The 23,651-nt window shown below is 42.4% G+C and overlaps 1 protein-coding gene across 1 annotated transcript; it reads left to right on the forward strand.

The window, feature by feature from the left end:
- Window positions 1-5,495: 5,495 nt before the first annotated feature.
- Window positions 5,496-23,288, forward strand: hsd17b12a (hydroxysteroid (17-beta) dehydrogenase 12a). The gene is made up of 11 exons (XM_029522627.1): window positions 5,496-5,673; window positions 15,218-15,264; window positions 16,048-16,123; window positions 17,747-17,854; window positions 18,538-18,602; window positions 18,821-18,865; window positions 19,321-19,355; window positions 20,170-20,251; window positions 20,404-20,469; window positions 21,233-21,382; window positions 21,722-23,288. Exons 1-11 carry the CDS (start codon window positions 5,496-5,498, stop codon window positions 21,860-21,862), a joined length of 993 nt encoding a protein of 330 aa, XP_029378487.1. The 3' UTR covers window positions 21,863-23,288.
- The last annotated feature ends 363 nt before the right edge of the window (window positions 23,289-23,651 follow it).

Consider the following 23,651-nt stretch of genomic DNA (forward strand, 5'->3'; position numbering starts at 1 on the left):
GTACATCCAGAAACTACAGCATGTAAAATGTTCAGGTTGAGTTCAGGCTGTCGCAGAGGTGTTTGGTTGAACTATGGAGGATCATTGACCATCCTGAACTATACAGGAAGATGTTTCTGTCATTTAGACTACACTAATTGAGATCCTGTGGACAAAGTAAAGAAGACAAAGCACCTGAACAGCCTTTGAAGTGATCATACAGTCAGTCAGTCAAAAAAAGAATATAGGAACAATTGTGATTTACATGAGACTGCACAGTGTGCCTAATAAACTGACAGCTGAGAGTATACTGGATACCTTTCAAATAAAAATCAGATGCAAGACTGATCAGAAAAGATGACAACAAAAGAACTTAGCAAACTTAAATAGTTTAACAGCAGGTTCAAGGTGACGGCTTTAAAATCTCTTTCAGTGAAATCACACTCAGACCACCATCATATCTAAGAGATGGGACGTCTACAGGTTCATGTCCAGTTTTTATCTAAAGACAAATATCAGACAACATAGGAGCAAAATCTAAACAGAGCAGTGCACCTGAAGTGTGTGTGTGTGTTGTCAGTGTGTTCGAAGCCTGCTGTAGACATGAGGTGTCAGAAAGTTTCACTGGAAGGTGCGTCATGTTAGAAATGACCCACAGAAACTGCAATGAGGTGAAAGGTGACATTTAAAGGCTCCTTAAATGAAACATCAAATGTAGAACGCTACATGGTGTACTTTGTATTTGACAAAGAGCACACAGCATACAGCACAATTTGAATTGAATCACCAAAGTGCGAGAGGCGATCTGTGTGTGTGTGTGTGTGTGAGAGAGAGAGAGAGTGGGAGTGAAAGAGAGAGAGTGTATTTCTGAGCTGCTTTGCACATTCATATTAGACTCAAATATAAAATCAGGCACAGTGTGAATTGCTGATGTTATGTCTTACTGGTGTGTGTTAGTGTGTGTGTGTATGTGTGAATTGTGCCGCATGAAGGGTCTCCGCAAGTTGGTTCATTTAAAGACACACAAGGTAAATGAGGAGAGTAAAACATAAGTGCAGACGCACACTAACACTAACAACAAAGTGTCACTAAAATTGATTTAAAATTAAATGTGAACATAAAAAAACGCAGTCACTCATGCTGAGACACTCACGTCTGCCAAGAGTCACGCACTCTTTAAAATGTATGTGTGTGTGTGTGTGTGTGTGTTTGTCATGCTCAGTAGATGTAAGCAAATGGCACAATTGTTCTAACATACAACAATAATGATTTAAAACATACATAAAGAGACATGTAGATTTTAACAACTGATATGTGGAAAAATATTTAAAAAGTAATTAACGCTTTGTGGAATCTAGTAATTTCTTGGCTTGCCTGATTTTTGGGAGAAAACTCATGTATGATGAAAGCATGTAAAAAAAATCTCATGTTTCGGCAGAATTTGAACATCCAGTCGTTTGTTACCTTTTTGCCCAGACAGATCAGACATTTAACTCTCGTTCGTTTTACATAGTTTATGTTCAGGGATGATTCAAGATGGTTCTGTTTGAGCTTAGTGGTGTTACTTGTCCTGCTGTGTGAGCGTGTGTTCATGTACATATCTATGTCTCCACGTTTTTTTGGCGAGGAGCATGAGTTTAGCTGTCTCATATTGCCATAGATGATTCAGTGGGGTAAGTGTATGCATCTGTGTGTGTGTTGATTCTCCTTGTGTGTTAACCTTTTTGTCTTTATTTGTTTTCCTGCAGGATGAACAGATAAACAGGAGGAAGATGAGACAGCAAGTCATTCAACACCCTCTACTCAGCTGAATACAACACACACGTACAGGTGATTATATGTTTCATCTTGTGTGTTAATAAATAAATAAATTAAAATAAAATAACTAAATTATTTCATGAACCATATTGATCTCGAGGCAAATATAAATATTGCTTATAAACCTTAAATAGAGATAAGACAAACAGTAAAATAAAATTCAACGAGGGACTCAGCTGATGTCACATATATTCATCGGGCCTCATTTTAATGGAAACTAATACTTTTAAATATGTAAGCACGATAGAAATTTCTACATGCCAATTGCCAGTGTGTTAAAATGTATTTTGAAGCTGCATGTTTTCTGATTTATTTATTTATTTATTTTTTCATTTGGTGGCTGAAAATTTTCCTGTAAACCTGTATATATTTCGACGGAAAAACTCACTGAAGCACAAATTTCATCTTTTAAAAAATTACGAGCATGAAAATATAACAGGTTTGTGCATTGCTTATGTCTAAACAAATAAAACCAGAGTAATTTCTGCTTGGTGTGTGTCCTCAGAAGCAGCTGCTGCAGAGATGTTGACCTGGTGGATTAAACAGGACTGTGGGTATGTAAAAATAATACTTATATATTACGACCATATTGTCTGATTTATTATTACTGAGAAGCTGACGTGACTGTGTGCTGTTGAATTGTTGTGATGCTTTAGATGTGATTTTCTGTGTAAGAGCTGTCATTTGTGGAGGTAAATGAGGGGGGTCCGGTGTGACTTCATTGGTGGGGGCCGGGGGGTGACTGAGTTTGATCAGATATTTTTACCCCTGACTGTTGTGGCTTTGGTGGGGAATTTCTGGACGCATAAAGCAGGTGTTGTGTGAAAAGGACTGTTGGCTGCATTGAAGAAGATGCTTCTGTTGAAAAGTTAGTGTAGAGGCTGAAAAGAGGTTGTTACAGGACAGACGTTATGAAGAGCTCAGAGGGCAGACTCTTTTGGGGGGGGTACTTTGGGCTGTGGAGACTTACTGCTCTCTGCCACGTGAATGCCTGATGCTGGTGCTGATGTGGAAGATGTGGAAACAGCTGTGGAGGGCAGAAGCCGATCATTTACATTTTAAGGCTTTAAATGTTAAAGGTGTCGCTGTCCTCTGCTGAAGCACGACAGCGATACACAAAACGGAGAGGAGTCAAAGAAAAAGAGAAACACGTGAAATGATTGTGGCACGACTCTGGAAAAGTCTGAACCAAAACTACAAACCTTACAGTGACATTTCAGCTTCTGTTATCACAACATGTTTGGGAACGGTGAAGATATTTGTTTTTATGGCTTTGTGAGCTTAGAAATGATCAGCACAGAGGAAACGTACATCTCAGTGGGACATTTTCCTTTTAAATCTCACGTAATTGTGTGATTAACTTAAACACATTTGCTTCACTGTTATTCATATAAATAAAACAGTATAATGTGTAATAAGCCCTGCTAAATAACTCTAGTAAATATCATGTAAAATAAGTATCTTTTGGACAGAGACGATATTAATTACAAGGTGGGAGAAACAAGCTGTAGGGTCCGAGTGGACAGATTAGTGTGTGTGTGTGTGTGTGTGTGTGTAGGGAAGAGTGAGGCTAATGTTAACCCTGATAAGGTTGGAGAAAGTGTGTGTGTGTTGTGAGGAGGGAGCAGAAACTTAAATGTGTTGTTGTGTTTAGGGGGTGGTGTGTGTGTCAGAGGGTGTGTTTAGGGCTATCGATACTGGGATTGTTAGTTACTTTTCATGCACACAGAACAAAAACAGTAGAACTTTGTTTGGGGCATTGTTGTGTCACAAGTCGGTAAAAGCCACAAAAAATAAAGGAAAGTCCACAGAAATACCACAAATTTCTGTTACATGAACTTGTTTATTTTTTAAATGAAAAAGCCCACAAATATTCAGAATCTTGTGTGTGATGTTGTGTTATATTGTGCGATGTCCCTTCACATTGCAAACACACTCAAATGATTTTACTAGGGAATTTGTCTACGACTAAATCCACATTTTCACTCTTGGTTTCAGCTGTTGGGCTACGAGGACACAACTGAGACGTGGACGTGGACCCTAAAAAATGTCCCATGGTGTGTTTGTGCGCATGTCATTTCTTTCTTACTTTTATTTTATTTTCTTTTTTTTTTTTATTTTAATGTCATCATTTTAAACACACTTTTTTTCTCAGTTATTTTCTGGCTTTATTACACCAAACTGAGCTGCTGTGTATTTATAATTTAATCAGAAAATTACAGTGAAAATGTGAAGATATTTGTAAAATATTTAGATATATTTGTATGCAGGGAACAAAGGTCGACATAAGAGATTGTAAATATTTATGCATTTGTTGATGAATGTGTAATATTTTTGGTGCAACTATGCTCCAACTCAAAATCCCTTTATTTAAAATGATGTTGTGAAAAAAGAGATTTTTGTGTGTATATATTTTTACTCTGGAAAGATGAGGTTTATTTTCCTCCCGGTTCAAACTGTTACACAACTTGCTGGCTGCCTCCTCCCGGTCTCTCCACTTGTGCCAAAGAATCCGAGCAGCTCCGTGCTGACTGTGATTGCCCGGACGCAGTTTCCTACTCTCCCCTCTGTGCTGAGTACATGGCAGGCTTCGCTCGGTGCCACACTGGCCCGGTTTGTCAGAATTTAACGTTTGGTTTCTGTGTGTTCCAGACTCTCTCTGTGGGTCGGGCAGGGGGAAAGAAAGCTCTCTCTGCTCAGTGGCTGCACCTGAAACATCCAGCTTCTGTAATGATGGCTGATTAATTCGTGTTCATGGGGATGTTGTGAAAAAAGAAATAAAGCGATGGAAAAACACACGTCTGTCTCTGTGTTTATGTAACTCACCAAACCTCATCCCTGCCTGCTCAATGTTTTGGAAAGGGTGAACTTACTACGACGGGGCTATTCTCGCGAGAATCCGAAGGGAGACGCAGTTAGGTTGGGGATTGTAGTTTTTGATCCCTTTCTTTGGTGTTTTTGCACACTTTGCCGCAAAGCCGAGTTCGTGTGGCGCAGAGATGACTCCGCTTCACCTGGCTCCACATTTCTCTGCGGTTATCAGCAGTGTGATGCAGACAGAATACCTAAAATAGACGAGTGAGTCACATCTAGGTGGGAGCGGGCTGACCTCACAGACTGGCACCGCTTCAGCCAACCAACTCTCTCCAAACGCTCTCCGAGGGGCGGGAGGACGCGCACATTGTTCGCCAATGAGAGCACCCTTTCATTCATAAAGTGGTATGGGCAGGTTTTTTTTTCGAAAGCGTGGGTTTGGAGGGTTTCATAATCCTGACTGAAACTGACAAACCTGTTCTGGCGAGAGCCAATGACACGCCGCGGATGGGAGCTGCCGTAATGTTTGCCCAATCGCTACTCGTCCCGGTCTCGCTTCGACCCGCCCCGCTTCATACAGAAAATCGAATGAATGGGGGAAGCTGTGAAGGTGATTGACATGCAAATGCACCAACCGGCGGGCAGCACGAGCCGAGAGACAACCGGCACGGCCAGTGCGCAGCGGAGCGGGGCGGGGCAGAGTAGGACGGGGGCGGTGCGCTTTAAATCAGGCTAGACAAGTGTTGGGGGAGTGTGTGTGTGTGTGTGTGATGCTACAACCTCCTTATAAAGGGACTCTCTCTCACGTTGTGGCTTGGAAATTAGAGCACATTGCCTAAAATTGAGGTCTCCACACACACGCCGAGTCACAGAGAGCCGCTGCCATGAAGTGGATGAACGCCGAGGAGACGCTCCGCAGGGCCGAGACGCCTCTCTTCTGGGTCGGCGCGTTTACCGTGGCCTGCCTGGTTCTGTGGCTGCTCTACAGGCTGCTCTCGGGCTTCAGGATTTGGGTCTTGGGAAATGGGCAGCTGCTTTCCCCGAAGCTGGGCAAATGGGCAGGTGAGTCGGGTCACATCAGTTTTCACGCCATCACACGGTCACAAAGAGGGCAGCTCGGAAGTAGGCAGGTGGACTCGACGTGCAAACGTCACAGTCAGGTTATTGAGCTCAAACTTCACTTTGGCACAAAGAGAAACTGCATTCTGGTGCGTGTTTTGTGTGTGTGTGGCTTAATTCAAGAGGAGGCTGGTGTTGCGTAACAGGCGCAGGTAAGCAGCTGTTGGACAGTATAATGATCCTTATTAGTTCAATTGGGGATTTTTTTTCCTGTCATCAAACATGGCACCGTGTGCTGCCAGCGGCTCCAACGTTTTCAGCCACACTTGGAGCGGGGGGGGGGGGGAGGGAGGGTGCCCCACATTGGTGAGCCAAGAGCCAAATTGCGCAGGCTATGCGCACTTTTCAGAGAGCTGTTTAATGTGGGTGAGCTCTCAGCCACATCGGCCCATCCGCATGATGTAGGACAAACCCATATGCTCAATTAGGAGTGACCCACATCTAGATCATTTTCAGAGCTCTGGACTTAAAAAAGTGTGTCCCAGATTATGGCCGTTGTGCTGCCGTCGGTTTCTCGTCACTTCACCTGTCCCACTCCGTTTGCCCTACATACTGTTGGATGAGATCAGATCGGATTCGCTTCCACAATTGCACTTTTCCGAGTTGCCCCTCAGATCTCAGTGTATTTTGGTTTTGGAGCGGTTAGTCTCATAGGAATCGCCCTGCCATGGCTTGACCCACTTCTCCAGTCTCCTATTTGGCGAAGACTGCTGCGTCTGGAGTCTCTTCCTGCGCAATTTGTCGAGCGCTCCCCGCTGCATCGGATAGGTCGAAGCCCCCCCACATTTGTTTATCCCTGCACTGTGACGCACTTGGCCTCTAAATCGACGTGTTTTTTTTTTTTTTTAATGAATGGGCTGCTTAATTGATGCCCTGTGTGCAGGAAAACGCAGCACACGACACAAAGGTAGGGGGCCTTGAGGAATGACTAATACGCATGTTTTTTGTGAGACTCCTGGAATATGCGGAGGAATACCGGTGCACGCCGATGAGTCATGCGCTTGTTCCTCGCTTCGTCATCAATTGGTCAGAAATTGTGATCATCAACCCCCCCGCCGCCCAACACACACACACACACACACACACACACACACACACTATGTCAGATATAGCTCTCACTACACTCCTTCACTGCTTGTGACCTGAAGCGTTTTATGCTGTGTGGTGGGCAAACATAATCTCTGATACGTGCATGAGGTGCTGAAGCAGCAGTTTTCAAACAGGGGGAACAGCTCACCTCTACTCTGGGCCTTCTCCTTTGGTTGTGAACTTGCTCCCTAAACCAGTTTCTAGCACCAGTCCAGACATGACGAGTCTCAGAGGTTTCTATCCAAGCACAGTTGTTGGAAGAGGGCAGGAAGTGAACTGGTTTTGGAAGGGGTGGGACAGCTGCGGGTTAATGAATCATCAGTTAGCGGATGAAGTGTCCTCAACTGGTTGTGCTGGATCTGCAGGTCTGGCAAGCTTAGGAAATGGTGTGATTCCTTTATGTAAAGGCTCTTGCGTCAAGTGCTGCTGCTCCCAGATTTCTCATTTTGTGATAGAACCGAGGCACCTGTTGCAACAAGTTACGCAACATCCAGCCATTGATTTGAAATTGTATTGCTCTTTATATTTATACACCATAAGCAACAAAAGGGTGACGTGTGACATCTTACTGAGGTGGATTGTGTCTCTGCTCTATGGAGACTCTCAGCTCAGGGTTAAGCACAAACCACCTGTAACCCATATATGTCTTGCCAGTCAATGACTTAAGTGGAGAAACACTTTTATAAAGGAAGTAAATACATCTTTGGTTCTTTCTACATATATTGTGACAATAGCTCTATTTGGGTGAAGTCATTAGCACACAGGTTTGTGTTTGTGTGATAAAGTGTGGTGATTATATTGGCTGTTTGAGAAAATGAATCTTTGGATAAGGTCAGTTTAACATCTTCCATTTTCCCCGTGGAAACAATCCTTATGCTTTCTAGAAACTTCTGGTATGTCCTGGTCAGACCGGTCTGTCTCAGTTTGCCCAGGGGCCATTAAACTTGACTGCTTTGGCTACCCCTACTTTTTCTGTGAAATCAAGTCATTTTGTTTGTAGTTGATGTTCATGATTGAATCTGTTCTTCTGTGTTTCCACGTTGTGTGAGCTGAAGCTCTGCAGCCTTTGCATGCAGAGCAGATCAGAGCAGGGATTTCTCTGGAGTTTCTCTGTCACTGACTGGTCTTCCCCTTAGTGGATGGGACTCCTAGCGGCAGAATATCAGACCTGCAGCATGAGTCAAGGCGGCTTCCCCAGCCTCTCTGCTGCACTGAGCATCTACATACACACTCCTTCACCCTCCCTTCCTTCTGCCAGCCCAATCGATGTCTGCAACTCAGTGTTGGGGAAAAAAAATCCTTGAGCAGTAGAACACGACACATTTTTATCTGTCAAAAAGTATTTTAGACTTCGGCAGATGTTGAAAAAGATCAAATGGTTACATCACTAGACGAGGAGGAAAATTTCTGCCAATGTGCATAAATATGGCTTTCTGAGATATTTTCAGTTTTTTTTTTTCTTTTTAGTTTAACAATTCAAGACATTTTAGCAGCTTTCAATATTCTTATGATACAATGTTCAATCTTTATGCTTTTATTTCCAGTGGAGCACTCTGTAGTAGTGCTCAGCTTTCTCCTTTGTGCTCCCTCCTCCACTCTTAGCCCCAAGCATCCCATATTATATAAGGGATCCTATTTGTGTCTGCATGTGTGCACGTAAAACTCCACAATAGGGAAGTAAATTAAACTAAAGGGAAGTTTTTTTTTTTTTTTTTTTTCCCGGGGGGGGGGGGTAGTGATTTGGCCTTTGTCTTACAGTTGACCCCCCTCCTGCTTCATGTCTTCCCTCCTCCCTGTCGACATTAGTGTATTGAGAAAATGGTCCTATTATATAAGAAGGATATAGCCATTCATCATTAGAACCTAAGAGTGACAAAGATTTGGGTCAGCACTTGTGCAAGAATCAGTTTGAGATTGATTTGGCTTTGGATTGTGCATGAACACAGAATGGAGGTGGCATAGAGTTTGAGGGCATGGATCTTTATTAGAGAATTGTTTTCAGTGTTTTGTTTTTTTTTTTTTTTTATGAATAGGCATTAGACTTCATTCATGGTAAGGGAAACGCACATATGTGAATGAAATCTATCTGTGTCTGCGATTCAACTGAGGCAGGGTCTCCACTTCATCCTTGTGAATGTGCTTCCCCCTAGTGCTGAGAGAGTGAGAGAGTGAGTGTGTGTGTGAGTGTGTGTGTGAGCTGCTGTTCATATGATGAACACGCTCTGTGACACGTGCCAGAGCTAGGGATGCTGGGTAAAAAAAAAACAACAAAAAAAACCCACTCTGCATCTCCCTCATTTCAAGCTCTTCTCAATCCCTTTTACTCCCTCTCTCCATGTAGTCTCTCTCTTTTCTGTGTGCCTATCTATATCTGGGACTCTTTGTACTAAACCATTTTCATTAGAGCATGTTGTTCTTTTCCCCGCTTTTATTTTTCTCTGACTTTCTCACATCCATTGGTTTGCCCGCTAACCCCAAGGATGACCCGCCTCATTATTTGATCAACAGGAAAGGAAGTAGTCAGTATTAACTGTTAAAGCTGGAACTTGCTAAATTCTTAGATGGCTACATTAAGTTTTGTAAGACTAATTTTTTTTTTTTTTTTTTTTTTTTTTGCCAAATGAATGGCCCATGGCTGCTGCTAATGACTATTTGGACTATTGGTTTATCAGTTGGTTGCTTTTCCTCATACCCTGTATTTGACTGTACATGTGATTCTTCATGGGTATGGACTATGACTCTTCAGACTTTAAGAGAATATTATTTTTCATAGACCAAAAAAAAATTTAAAAAGATGAGTTTCTGATTGAAGCAGTTGCCAACTATGTTAACTGAGCATTTCAGTTGACGTAAGAACTAAAATGTTTGTACAAATAAAGATCAAAAGTGTGCGTAACCTTGTCTTATGTGTATCCAAGGTACAAGTGAGCATCCAGTGCTAAAACTAAGAAGCTTAACTTCACATTAACACACCACCTGCATATTTAGAGTCAGTGGTTTATTGCACTTCTATGAAGTGATGTCACCTCACATTGGTTGCGGTCCAACATCCCACAGAGGTGGTTGGTTCAGTTGTGACTATCTGTTGAAACAGGTGTGTTTTGGCAAGTTGTCAGTGTTTTCTAGGGCAAAGAACATGTGAAGTTATGCTTTGATGTTTTCAGTCATTACCTAACATCAACTGAGCATGTTGCATGAACACCAGGTTCTTAAGACAGTTAGTGTGGAAGGGATTTGTGTAGTTTTAGGTAAAGAAGAAAAGCCAACTGGGTTTTGATTGGATTTGGGGGGAAAAGTGGGTAAATGTGTTTTTAACATCATGAGTTTGAACTTTGCTTAATCAAAAGTTTTTACTGTGATTCTGCTGTGGGATCATCAGCATTGCAATAATGCGACATTGTGTATTTGTTGGCAATAAGATGTGTTTTCGTGTGTCATCCGCCTCATGATGTGGAATCTTTTGATACAAATTCAAGTATTGCCACAGGATCCACCCCTTTTGAGATAGAGATATCTGTCATGTCCCCAAAAGACTCCAGCAGGTGATTTCACTGACTGTCACCTTGGACAGATGAACAAAGTGAAATCACCAGCTGCAAGCTTTGTTTGACATGAAAATCTCCACACAGTACAGTCTGTTCCTGATGAGCCGCAAAGTTTGTTGCTCAAAAATCACCTTGTCTTAATCCAAATAGTTGTGGAAAAGGAAACTATAGATTTTTAAAGGAGGCATGTGACTGGAGGACGGAGGCAGGGAGGGATGTAGGCGGGAGACAGGACTATTTTTTGCTCTGTACCCAAATATAGATTCCGCTTCTATCTTGGGCCGCTCTGAAGTACATGTTCTCTTTTTCTGTCTCTCACCCTCCCTCCCCTCATTCCTCCCTCTCCCCTGGCCCGATCAAGCTTTATTTTTGTAGACTTTTATATTACCCATGTGACTTTCCTCCCCTGCTATTTAAAGGTATGGGTGTGTGTTTGGGTTGGGGGGCGTCTTTGGATCTTCTGCTGCATCCCTCCCTCCTATCCTTTATTTCCCTCCCTCTGTGGTAGGAGGGGCTGCTCGTTGATAGGCGAGTTTGGGGTGCGACAGATTACATAACAGTACGTAACAAGAGCGGGGCATACAAGGACCGCAGTCTCTCCTCACTGAGAATCTTAATTGGGGATTTGGTGGGGGGGTTGCTCATATTAGTCCTGTCTCACCCTTCCTTTGCATAGAAGCCCCCCCCCCCCCAAAAAAAAGCCCTCACACTGTGGATAAGTGTTTTTCACAACCACATCAGATTTCTTTACTACTAAACACCAGCTCCCATATTTACCTTCTTCTCAACACCTTTGTCTTGAGAGGGAATAATCAGTGAATTGATGGAAATTGAAATCTCCATAATGACAAAGGTCTTCATCTTCTACATCTTCTATCATCACAGTCACACGGGGCTTCTCATGCAGTCCCCAATCATTATGATCACCCTGCTCTTTTCCCACTGCTTTTCAGATCACATCTTCTTTGGGGGTTGTGCCCCCCCCCAGCCCCCTTTGCAGTGCTCATGCTGGTATTAGGAGGATTTAGGTAGGCAGGGCTGAGGATGCAGCAGCCTGGTCGTCGTGGTGATTGTGATGGTGGTGGGGGATCTTGTTGGTATTCAGGTGCTGCGGCAGGCAGGCAGCTCCCAGACGAGGCAGTGCTGGCGCGCTGCTATTTTTACTCCTCCTGCTGCTTTTTTTAGACCCTCAGAATAGTGAGCAGGCAGGCAGGGGCTGCTCCACTGCTGAGGAGGGAGGGAGACAGAAAAGGCTGGGGGATGTCAATACCTCAGGACGTGATGTGCAGCACTAAGCACAGCAGTGCTGCGGTGCAAACGCGCCCCCGTCAGGGCACTCCAGAGCCAGCACAGTGGACCAGGTAAAGGGATGTGGGGGACTGGGTTCAGAGCTCAGCTGCTTGAAATGAATGAGAGGTAGCCGCCTCCCGGCACCACACACATGCATACATTCATGGTCTCACAAATGCCTGTTCACTGGCCTCTACCAAATCTCCATATTTTTCCCCTTGCACGCATCATGCTGATGTGGTGGCCCCATCAACATAGTTTGATGTCAGCGTCCGCCTGTTTTCTCTGAGCGTCAGAGGCGCTGCTGTCATTCACGTGCTTGCTTGCGTAAACCCCTTTTTGTTATGTTCCGTCTGTGTGTATCAGATGCAATGCGTTGCTCACGTGAAGGGAATTAAGTCTTGCTGGGAGCACTGGTGTGTGTGCGTGCATGAGCAGAGTTTAACAGGTGACTCGTGTTTCCTTCCTGTGGTTCTTTGTGTTGTCAGTGAAGAGTTCCCAGTTGCAACAGGAACAACTGAATAATGAATAAGTTTCTCTTGATTAATCCATAAACTATATTTTTCGATCAGCGGGCTCCGAATCATCCTTATTCACAACGAGAAATCAAGACAAGAAGATCTGAAAAGCAAAATGGTCATGTCTAAAGACTTGAGGAACTTTGTGTCCTCACCCCCCACCCACCCCCCCCCCAAAAAAAATCCAAAGATATATATATATATATATATATATATATATATATATATATATATATATATATATATATATATATATATATATATATATATATATATATATATATATATATATATATATATACACACACTCCACCATTGCAGTCCTCGACCCCAGATAATGTTTATTGAGAAAATGGTACTGTTATATAATGGGAGGAGTGTAGTCATTCATAAGCACAGCACAAGGATTTTGCGGGGGGGGGGGGGGGGGCATTGGGCCTGATGTACGTACAGTGGAAAATCACAATTTGACTTGTCAGTAAGTGCATTTAAATGTTTGTTCTTTTTCTGTCCAGATGTTTGCTTTTCTCTAAAGTGGATGGAGGGATTATTTGCCACTGCATCATACCTCCAACCTTTCCACTTTCCTCCCTCATTTAATTCCATCACACTATTTCAGTGTTTTTCTTGATTCATCTCACTGGCCCATTTGAGAGGGAAGAGTTGGTCAGTTCTTTCAAAGTGACCTCTTAAAGGACAAATTCTTCGGCCTGTTTGAAGGCTATGCTTTGTTGAAGAAATGGTAAACTCTATCTTTGATGATGTTTTACTAAAAGGATATGTATTTAATGATATTTAGCAACTTGCACCTCCAAGCTAAAATTGGTAGGTAGGATCTCCTCTAATTGAAACCAGCAGAGTGGAGATTTTCCACTTGAAATGCAGCTGACTTACCTAATGGGAAGATGAGGGCCATTCACAGCTCTCACCTTTTTATCAGGAAGAATAACGTGGCCCCACCCCCAAAGAGATGCGGAGATGAGGTTGAGTCTGCTTTTTACACGATTCTGAAAATGTACAGCGTTTAGGCCTACAGCTCAAATCCAGTCCTCTAGGTGTTTTGTGTGAAAGTCCACGTGTGTTCTTTACTGTCATGTTTAAGAGGTGATGCTGTAATACAGTTTACACACAATTACAGGCTCACGTCTTTCAGCTTAAGGGGGAAACTGGCTCTGCGTGCATTCAGGAGCACATTGCAGGTGCAGTTCTCAGCCATGCAGAGGAAAGGCATGTGTCTCAGCTGTCTCAGCTTCTGTAGGCAACAATGGTTTTCCAGTGCAACTGGAATGTGGTCAGTGCAGTGACGCTCTTCTCGATGTCACATGTTATTTATGAGCGTCCTGGTTCTCAGTATCAGTATCCCTGATAGTTGCTTGATCTAGGAATGGCCTTTTAGAAGCTCTTCCTATGTAACATTTAAAGTGTGGTCTTAGATTAGCCTCCACTGCACAAAGATCCCGCTATGTTTTCCTCCACCTGCATCTACGACCGGAGCCTGATTTGGTTCAGCCCATGCCCATTGAGGCTTTTCTGCCATGGAACATTTCATTCTTAACACGGGGGTTTTAAAAATAACCAGGGATTCTGCTCTCTTTCCACTTTTGACTTTGTGCTACACTCTCTCTCTGTCTCATTCACTCACTTTTTCTCTCTCTCTCCCCCTTCCCCCTCCACCCCCACCGCCCCGATCCTCCACTGCCATCTCTATTCTTTCTTTCTCTCCTTCGTTCTCTTGCTTTGCTCCAGTTCTATTTTTAGCCACCTCCAGGATCCCTCCTCACCCGCCTCCCTCCCTACCCCACTTCACCCTCCTTTCTCCTGCTCTGTGTTCGTCATCGCTCCCTCCTCTCTGCATCCCTTCTCATCTTGTCTTTTTCCTGCTCTCCAGCTCTTTGACAGAGAATGTCCTCTACCTCTATTAATCTTTCATCAGAGCTTGCTAATAATATATTCATGATGCACAACTGTGTGTATATTTGTGTGTACACCCAACCTTTCCCTCACCACCACTACTACCTCTCTTCCCCTTGTGTCTGTTTCTTCCCCCCTTGTTCTACTTTGTTTCTCACGCCTCCCCATCCTCCACCAGTCAAGCAGGAGCCATGGTTGATGGGCAGTGAAGGTTTAAAAATAGCCCTGCTTGTTTGACAAGGTGAGGAGAACTCTAAACACTAGAAGAACATAAGCTCCTGTCTTTGTCTTCCTTACACTTCGGCCCTTCTTCCATCCTTCTGCTGTGCATCTATAAAATCTTACCAAATCGCTCCACCTCTGGTTTGCTCTCTCTCTCTCTCTCTCTCTCTCTCTCTCTCTCCCCCCCCTCCACCACCTTTATTTATTTTTTGCACTATATATTGAATCTTTGTCAGTGAACTATGCTGATAAGTGAGTCTCTATTGTTTGAGGAAGCAAAACTGTAGTCATGATGAGGTATCACTCTGCGTTGAAGGCTTCGTGACTCTCACACCATCTCCTCTCTCTGTTCTGCTTTACTCTATACCATCTCTTCTCCACCTCTATGCGATCTCCATCAGCCGTTGTGATTGGACCATAGGCATCTCTGCTCTAAAATCTATGTGCTCTTGTTCACCCTGTGAACTTCCCCTGCTTCCTGTGATTGTCCCGTTTGTCCTGGGCTTGGGCCCAGGTTGACGCTTTGTGCTGTCAGGATGGCAACTGGAGGTGGTCAAACCTGAAGTGAAGGCTTCTGAGCAAAGAGGATCACACTCAGTTTTATCTGTTATTGTCACAATATGGAAAGATAAGTGAAACATTGGATATGTTATTGTGCCAGAATAATGTCAGTCATGAAAAACTCACAGGTATTGTGGCTGGATGTCATGCTCATATCAGCAGTCAACTTAAAACCAAGGTTTCAATCAGATTTAAACCTCTGGAGACTCTAAAGCATGTCCCCCCTTATTAGCTGTAGAGAAGCTGATTGACCTGCTCTGCTCTGGCCTGTAGTGGACAGAACCTTCACTGACATCTTTTTTTTTTTTCTTCTTCTTCTTCTTCCTCCTCTTCCTCTTTATCTCTTTACAGTTGTGACGGGAGCCACAGATGGAATCGGGAAATCCTATGCGGAGGAGGTGAGGCTTCTGGACCCTTATTTATTTCATTTCTTTCACAGGAAAGCTGTGACTCATGCACACGCACGCGCACACACACACACACACACACACACACACACACATCATGTTCACTTGTAGGCATGGTATGGGAGAGCTCTTACAAACCTATTAGTGTGGAAGAGAGTCCTTTCTATATATATATATATATATATATCTCATAACATAACACATACGCACGCATACACACTTCAACAAATGCTGATGAGGTGGTAACAAGCACACGTTGAGTAGGGGCTACCCTGCCACGTGTTTGGGCCATACTGCTGTGGGCGTGCTGGCTGTGTAATATACTGATGTAGGGTCTTTGGCTCATAATCCTCACTTCTTCAGTGCAGCATGCAGGTACATTAGTTCACTTTTCCATGCAGTGTCATCGAGATTAACCCAGCTCAGCCTAACACCACATGTAGAAAGAACAAGGGGAATAAGGGACTTCCAAGTCCAGTCTCAAAAGTGTGATGCATGAAAATACATCTCGGTGGTCAATCAAAGTGCACTGGATACAGTTTGCTATGCTACTGGTGCTCTGGTGCTTACCTGATCCTGAGTCCAAGCAAATAAACCTAACTCCTTAAGCTTATCATATAATGTAAGTCATTTCTGGGATCTGACTTTCACCACTCACTGCAACTGGTAGTTGTACATTGCGCATGTGATCTTGCCTTTCTTAAAAATTGTCAGAGATCCTTGGTAAAACTTGTGTAACCTGTTACTAAGCATTTTTTTTTTTTCTATCTCCAGCTGGCTCGGCGTGGCTTCGCCATGATGCTGATTAGTCGCTCTCAGGACAAGCTGGACTATGTGGCCAAATCACTTGGTAAGTGCATGCGTTCATTTCACCAATATCAAGGTGAATGGGCTGAAAAAGGATATGTGTATAGACAGGCAGTCTCACAACCTACAGGATTCCCGAGGTCTTCATAACAGACATATGCTAAATGTAAAGCAGAGATAAAATTGATGGAACAGAAACATCTTGGAGGCAAAATGCATGTTGGCCTAAGTATAGCCCTTGTGGTTTTACTATGTGGTTGTCAGCACAAGGTGTTGCATCAGAGGTGTGGCTGCACGAACTTGACTGGTTTTACAATTCCTGTCATTCTGTGTGTAGTTTGCTCTGTAAATTCAAATTTCCACACCCTTTTTAATCCTGATAAATCACACTGAGCAGGCTATGTTTCTCAAAATTTTACTTCCTCGCTTAAAGTATGAGAAGGACAGATTATCAAGCATTATCTGGCCTGATCGTGAACCTGTAAAGCTTGTGGACCTGTCCCTCTTTGATAGACACAGATCAGGTTTTCCTCGTTCATGTCTGCACAAGCAACAAATCTCCAACAAACAAGCACCAGTGTTAAAGGGAAAAACTTTCCTTCTCCTCCTTACTGGCCTGTCTCCAGAGCTGAACAGACACTGAGCCCCCCTCCCCATTGTTCAAATATTGCCCTCTCCCCAACTTGCTCTCTTTCCATCTGCCTCTGACGTCTCCCACAGCGCAATTTCCCCTGTCGTGCTTCAAGTGCACAGAGGGAGCTGATGGGTAGTCACGAGCGGGGTGCGGCATGCCAAACTCCGGCACTCCTCTCACGATTAGTTTGACAAAACTACTCTCCTCAGTGTGTGCTTGGGCAACCTACCCTGACCCACCAATAATTTTATTGTTGTAAATGTTTCTCCTCTCTTTTATGAAGCCATCTCCTGACTCTTGAACGCACCTACTTGGCAACCTCCAAATTACTGCTCCAATTTGGCAACCCAAGCCTTCATATTTTTGCTTCTATACCACTGTGTCTTCAGCTGCTTTTATCATTTTCTTTGACATGCACTCAGAGTGGCACTGACGACTTTAAAAAATCTGAACTGGATATAAATTTAAGGGAGGCATCAATCCATCTTTTTTTTTTTTTTTTTTTTTTTTTCCCCCTCCCCCTTGTCTCAACTCTGACTGAACACACATTGACACACTACTGCTCTTTGCCGAGGCAAATCTTGGGAATTTTCCTCTTATAACTCCCCCCGCCACCTATCAGCTAAACGAGTCTTTGGACAATAAATTCTAATTGCAGCAGGCGCGTCAAACATGACGAGGGAGAGGAGGAAGTGAGGGTGGTGGTGGTGGGGGGGGATGATAGTTGCTCAGCTGGTTTGTTGGTGCGCAGTGCCCTCTTCAGTTCCAGTCTTCATGCTTCTCTCACTTGAATGGAACGAGTGTTTTGAAACAGGATTTCTCTGCTCTAACAAGCTTTTGCACATGATGCTTGACTTTTCCATGCTGAACTCTTTGTATAATGCCAGAGGTCTGATCTGTGCGTGAATGAATGATCTTAAACACACATCCTTCTGATCTTCTCGTGCTAACGGAACAATGTTACTTTCTTTTCCACACTTTAAGTCCCACGCAGCAATGTTATAATTAGTGAGATGCTTTCTCTTTTCACAGAGGAGCAGTTTAAAGTAGAGACCAGGACCATTGCAGTTGACTTTGGAAAGACGGATATCTACCCCAAAATCGAGGCGGGGCTGGCTGGTCTGGAGATTGGTGTTCTCGGTAAGAGCTTGTGATGCTGGGTAACTTTCCACACATCTTATACATCTTTGAAACTGATGCTGGTTCTGTGCTGTTCTATGTTAAGCGTGGAGCAATAACACAACATGTGTGCATTTAGTTAATGTGAACCTCACTTTACAGGTGATAAGATGTTTAGACTGTCCATCTTTGTCTCAAAGCCTTTTAGACTTCACATACACTTGTGTTATCCAAGTCACATATTATTTAAGTTATTTGATTCATTTCAAATTCTGTTGTAGATACATGGTGTTTAGTTTTTACTCTCAAAGTTGGCTTCAAACTTCAAAATGCTGTTTGATTTCTTCCTCTTGGAGACATGAGGAAAAAAAGTCAAAAGATGTAAAACGTATTGCACCTCATTGTATGTTTTTAAAGTAGCAGCAAACTTACAGCTGCGTGTGTGTAATATAATGACATGTAGACTTTTGTTGACATTGTACTTTTTTTTTTTTTTTTTTTTGTTGAACATTTAAGGATCTCTTTGTCCTTTTACCAACTGTGTTGCTCTGATTGAGGTGTGGCAGTGTGACGAGTAATGCCTTTTTGCTTTTGCTGCCACCTTCTGGTAGAAACTTCAGCTGGTTTAAGTTTCCCAGCACCATATTCTTTTCTGAAATCATTGGAATAATATCTTTTCAATTTCTTTTTTTTTTTTTTTTTAGTCAACAATGTCGGTGTGTCTTACCCCTACCCTGAGTACTACCTCCACATCCCTGATCTGGACAGTGTAAGTTTTTATTTCCTGCAGCTATTTTCCTGTGATTTTTATTTATTTTAAATCTTGAAATGAAGGGAAAAAAATCTCAGTAATTTTCTTTCTGCAGCTATTCTTTGTTTTATGCCCCAAATTAATCAATATTAGCTGCCTCTGTGTCTGCTTTTGGTTGGGTGGATAGATGATCTAATATGTGCGTGTTTAGCTGACTGTTGCTGTCTGTGTTTCAGTTCATCACAAATATGATCAACGTCAACATGACCTCTGTGTGTCAGGTGAGTTTGGTTCTCTGCTTTCACAGAGGAAACAATCCAGATGGATCTAGCGTACTGTTCGCAAACTCGATATTTACATCAAGCCCAAAGTGTTTGCATAAATGTGATCCATGGGTTTTGCTGTCCTCCTCACTTTGCCCTCTCATTTTTTTGTTCTTCTCTTCCCCTTCTTTTACCTCCTCCTCTTCTGCTCTTTCTACCATGGTACCTGCAGTGTCTCAGTTGCTCCCAAAGCAACGGTGGACTACACCAACGCTGTCTGTACTCGCCACCCACGCAACTCTCTCTCTGTCGATCTTTACCCAACTCTCTCTCCCTCCTACTTTTAGTCTTTTTTATTTATTTATTTATTTATTCATTTCATAAAACTCTTTCCCTTTTCTCTTTGTCCCTGTTTTGTCATTCTTGTGTGATGGTTGATGTTAACCTAGCTTGTGGTGGTGTTGTTCTTACAGATGACCCGTCTGGTGCTACCCAGAATGACTGAGAGGTGAGTTAAATGATGGGCTTCCATGTTTTGCGACATGACTGCAGTCAAACATCAGTGTCGTGAATGAGGGATTTTGGCTTAGAGCTGCACAGGGAAAATTCCAAATTCAACACAAACACTTGAGTGTTTCTGAAGGCTGATGTTTAGGGGATCAGTGTGAATAAAGATGACTCTTATTGAAAAGGGGCACAAGAAATCCTTTTCCTTTCCATCACTGCATCTCTCTTTCCCTCTCCTCCTTTGTTCGCAATGCTGACAAGCTTTCAATTCACACAAAGTGCTCTTCCCACCCGATTGGCTGCTCAGGTCCCATGTGACTCCTGCCGTCCAATAGCAGCAAAGGCACATTTGGTGCCGTGTGAGGCTGGAGCGTCGCTCCACTACATCACTGCAGCAACAGGCTGCCATGGCAACGCACACGGCCACTACCACACTGTTAGTGTGCGGGGAACATGACTTTGTGTGTCTTTGTCAGTGTGCTGAATGTGTATAGACACTGGGTTCCCACAGGCATGGGGAATCAGTCAAAACTGAAGCTCAGAAGGAAGAAAAAAAAAATTTGTGTCTTTCAAAGACACGACTGAAAATAAATGTTTGCGCTGCCGTGGGATCAGTGCTTCACATCGTGAGGAAAGCCCTGTGATTAGATTTGTTACGGCAGCATCGCTGAAACTGAGGCTTTCTTGATTTGACAAAATTCCAAGTGAAGAGTGAAACGTGTTGCCACTGCAGCTGTTCATGTTGCCTCAACAGTAAAACAGCAAAACAAAGTTTTTTTTTGTCCTAAAGCTGCCCCTTTTTGTTTGATTCTCAGGTCTAAAGGCGTTATTCTGAACATCTCCTCTGCCAGTGGCATGTACCCCGTCCCTCTGCTCACAGTCTACTCTGCCACCAAGGTGTGTGCTACAGCTGGACTCTTGTTTTGTAAATGAGACGGAACTCGGAACTTTTGCAGTGGACGGATCTATTAAATGATAATGGTTGAATCTGCTTGTTTCATCAGGTTTTACATGTTAAATCTGACTCCTCCTTGTTCTTGTGTGTGCAGGCCTTTGTGGATTTCTTCTCTCGTGGCCTTCAGGAGGAATACAGACGTCAGGGCATCATTATTCAGGTAGGCTGGAAGTTTTTCAAGTGTCAAACTCCCCATTAGGGTTGTCAGAGCCATGGGGAGTTATTTTGTCTGCTATACAACCTCATTATATTTGATAAATAAACTTAATATTTTAATTGAGATGATCTAAAATAAATGCTAGGAGGCACATTTGAGTTTTAGAGGGTGTAAACCATTTACACTCTCTACACCATTTACCTTTACAACCCACCCTCATAGGTTTGAGTGCATATGACCAATAAACAACCAAGAGCTGTAGACCAAAATAACGTGGATTTAAATATAAAGAGAAAATAACAGGGAGATGATGACAAAACCTTGTTTGACACTGAAGGATATGAAATCTGTCCCTTTTTGATATTGAATTTTACTTATCGCCAGTCAGTGAGGTAAATACACTAATATGAATGATGCCTCAGTTGCCATTTTGATCCCCTTATTTTCAGCAGAGGGTTATTTTTCCTTTAGGTTGTTCCACATTGGGCTTGTTTGTTCCGTTTTTAGCGCCGTCTGTAGTATTCCCTCATGTGCCACCCTGTGGCTAGATTGTGCACAACAGTTTCACCTTAGCAAACCCGGAGGTTCTTTTTCACCTGGTAAACCCAGCTACCAAAACCAGTTTACAGCAAAGACCCACAATGACTGTACTTTGAATCTACAATCTTAATGTTTTTATACTGAAGAGGAGCAACAGGGAGTTTCTGGGGTTTTAATATTCTCCTTGATGTTTTTAGTTTATTTCATGTTTCATCCTTATCTGCAGAGTGTGCTGCCCTTCTTTGTTGCCACAAAGATGACTCGCATCAGGAGGCCCACCCTGGACAAGCCCACTCCAGAGCGCTACGTAGCCGCTGAGCTCACAACTGTGGGTCTGCAGAGCCAGACCAATGGCTACTTCCCCCACGCTGTCATGGTAAGAAGTGGGAATATGTGGGAATAAATCAAATACACTTGAGTCTTATTCTCAGGTAATATATTGCATCAGACTTAACAATGAACTATCTGAACTAACTTCTGGCTCAGAAGTTGTAATGTTTTGTTTTGTTTTTTTTAGGTTTTCAGTGACCTGTTTAATTTAGTCTTTCTGGGTTTGTGTAAACATTTTAAAGTCAGGAATATTGAATGTAGTGTATGAGTTACTCATCTGACATGGAACCTGCTTTTTCAAGATGTCTTGAAGTTTTTATATCTATAAGACTGAAGACTAAAGTTTTAAAATTATTATAATCCCATGCACCTTTGTTTGTCGCAGGGTTGGGTGACTACAAAGTTGGTGCCGAGCAGCATTGTTATCTTCCTGGGAGCCCGAATGAACCGTCTGCAGCGTACTGGATACCTGCACAGGAGGAAGCTGCGGGAGCAGAAGAATGGAGCAAGTCTGAAGAGCGAGTAAGAAAGATCGCTGAAATTTCTGCCATTCAGTGCCACATTTAGAGGGATGATGTTTTGTACCTGTGATTGATGCTCCAGGGTTGTTTGGACTTTGTACTTTGTGCACATCAGAACACATGTATGACTTTGTACGTTTAAAAAAAAAAAATATATATACAAAAAAAGGGAAAAAAGTGGGGGGGGCAACAAAAACCCCCAATCTGACCCCAATGTGACTAGTCTGTGGAGAAACAGCCAAAGAAGGCAGTCTGAAATGATGATGATAAAAGCTGCTCAAAGGATGCCAATATTTTTCTTCACTGACACTGATGGTGGAATTTGTTCAGCTGATTTGTTAACCCTGCTGTTGTAAGCAGTGGAAAATGGTGGTGGGATTTTTTTTTTTTTTTTTTTTTTTTTTTTTTTTTTTTACATATATATAAATCTATAATTATTTATTATGTTTGTATGAGCACCCAAACAGAAGACCTTTTTAAGAGTAGCTTTCAAATGCGTTTACAATCACTGAGCCATTTCAAGATGGCAACCTCTGCTTTTGTTTTTTGTTTTTTTTTTCTCTAGTGAATTGATTTGCTTTGCTGAGCTGTGCCATTAACTGCTGGCTCTGTCCTCCTATACATTTTTTTTTTTTTTTTCTGTGATGCTGTATCTGTAAGTGGTGGGTTTATTTACACCAATGTATTGGAACCTTAGCATGGTTATCAATCATTATCTTATTGAATGCAAGTGCCTTTCTACTGCCATCAAACAGTCAAATTCAATGAACAGGTATTGAGGAGTTAAGATGTACTGTAAAAGGATGTTATTCAGATGGTGCCATTTCTTTGTGAACTATACATTTGCTGTATCTGCCTTGTTTAATCAAAATGTAAACCCACTTTAGTTACTTGTTCTTGCCAGTGTTTGAAGAACTTTTTGGAAGGACACACATAGTCAGTGTTTACAGAGTGATTTCAAGGAGTTCAAATATTCATCAGCCCACAGTAAGATATATGTGCAAATGTAACATGCAGAAAATGGAGCCAGATTAGTCCTTGGGCTGCTCTCCATAAATGTGAGCATCCAGCTAAGATTATAGCATTAGCCAGAAAACTGGATGAGTGTTTAAAAAATAAAGAAAGCTAGTTAACATCTGCACTCATGAGACTACCATACACAGATCATGGTGTCTGGAGCTTGGTCCCAGTGGAGCTATTGAATAACCTGCACCTGTTTACAGTTTGTGTACATTTGAATACCTCGTATGACTTGGTTTGACATGTGCATCAACTTAATAACTTTATGAATCGTTTTCCTTTGTAAAGAGTCTTTTAATATGCCTGGGAATTAAAATTGAATGTTCTACATTAAAAAAAGTTGTTTACATTTAACCTGTTGATGGATGTATATTTTATACTCTTTAATAAAAGCTTTGCCATAAGACAGTATTTTTGTCGTGTGTGTTTCACTGATAGCGAGAGTCAAAATTGTAGAAATAAAAAAAGTTACTGAACACTGAACCAATAATTCCGTGTCACCACTACAGTTCTGTGGATTGTACAGTTCATTGCACAGAGAGAACCAGGACACTTTTGTAATTGTGTAAGCCAGACTTAAAGTAAAAGTAAACTATATCAGTTGTCTGCATACACATTATTATTATTATTATTATTATTATTGGATCAGCTTTACTGCTGCATTAAAATGAGAGCAAGAGAGAGAGCAATGGCTGGGTTAATATACAAACATTTATCATCTTTCATTAACTCGTTGAGCTTAGTAGTTGTTCAGATTTTCTTTTATACTTATAT

This window comes from Echeneis naucrates, chromosome 16, assembly GCF_900963305.1.
Source record: "Echeneis naucrates chromosome 16, fEcheNa1.1, whole genome shotgun sequence".
NCBI lineage: Eukaryota > Metazoa > Chordata > Actinopteri > Carangiformes > Echeneidae > Echeneis > Echeneis naucrates.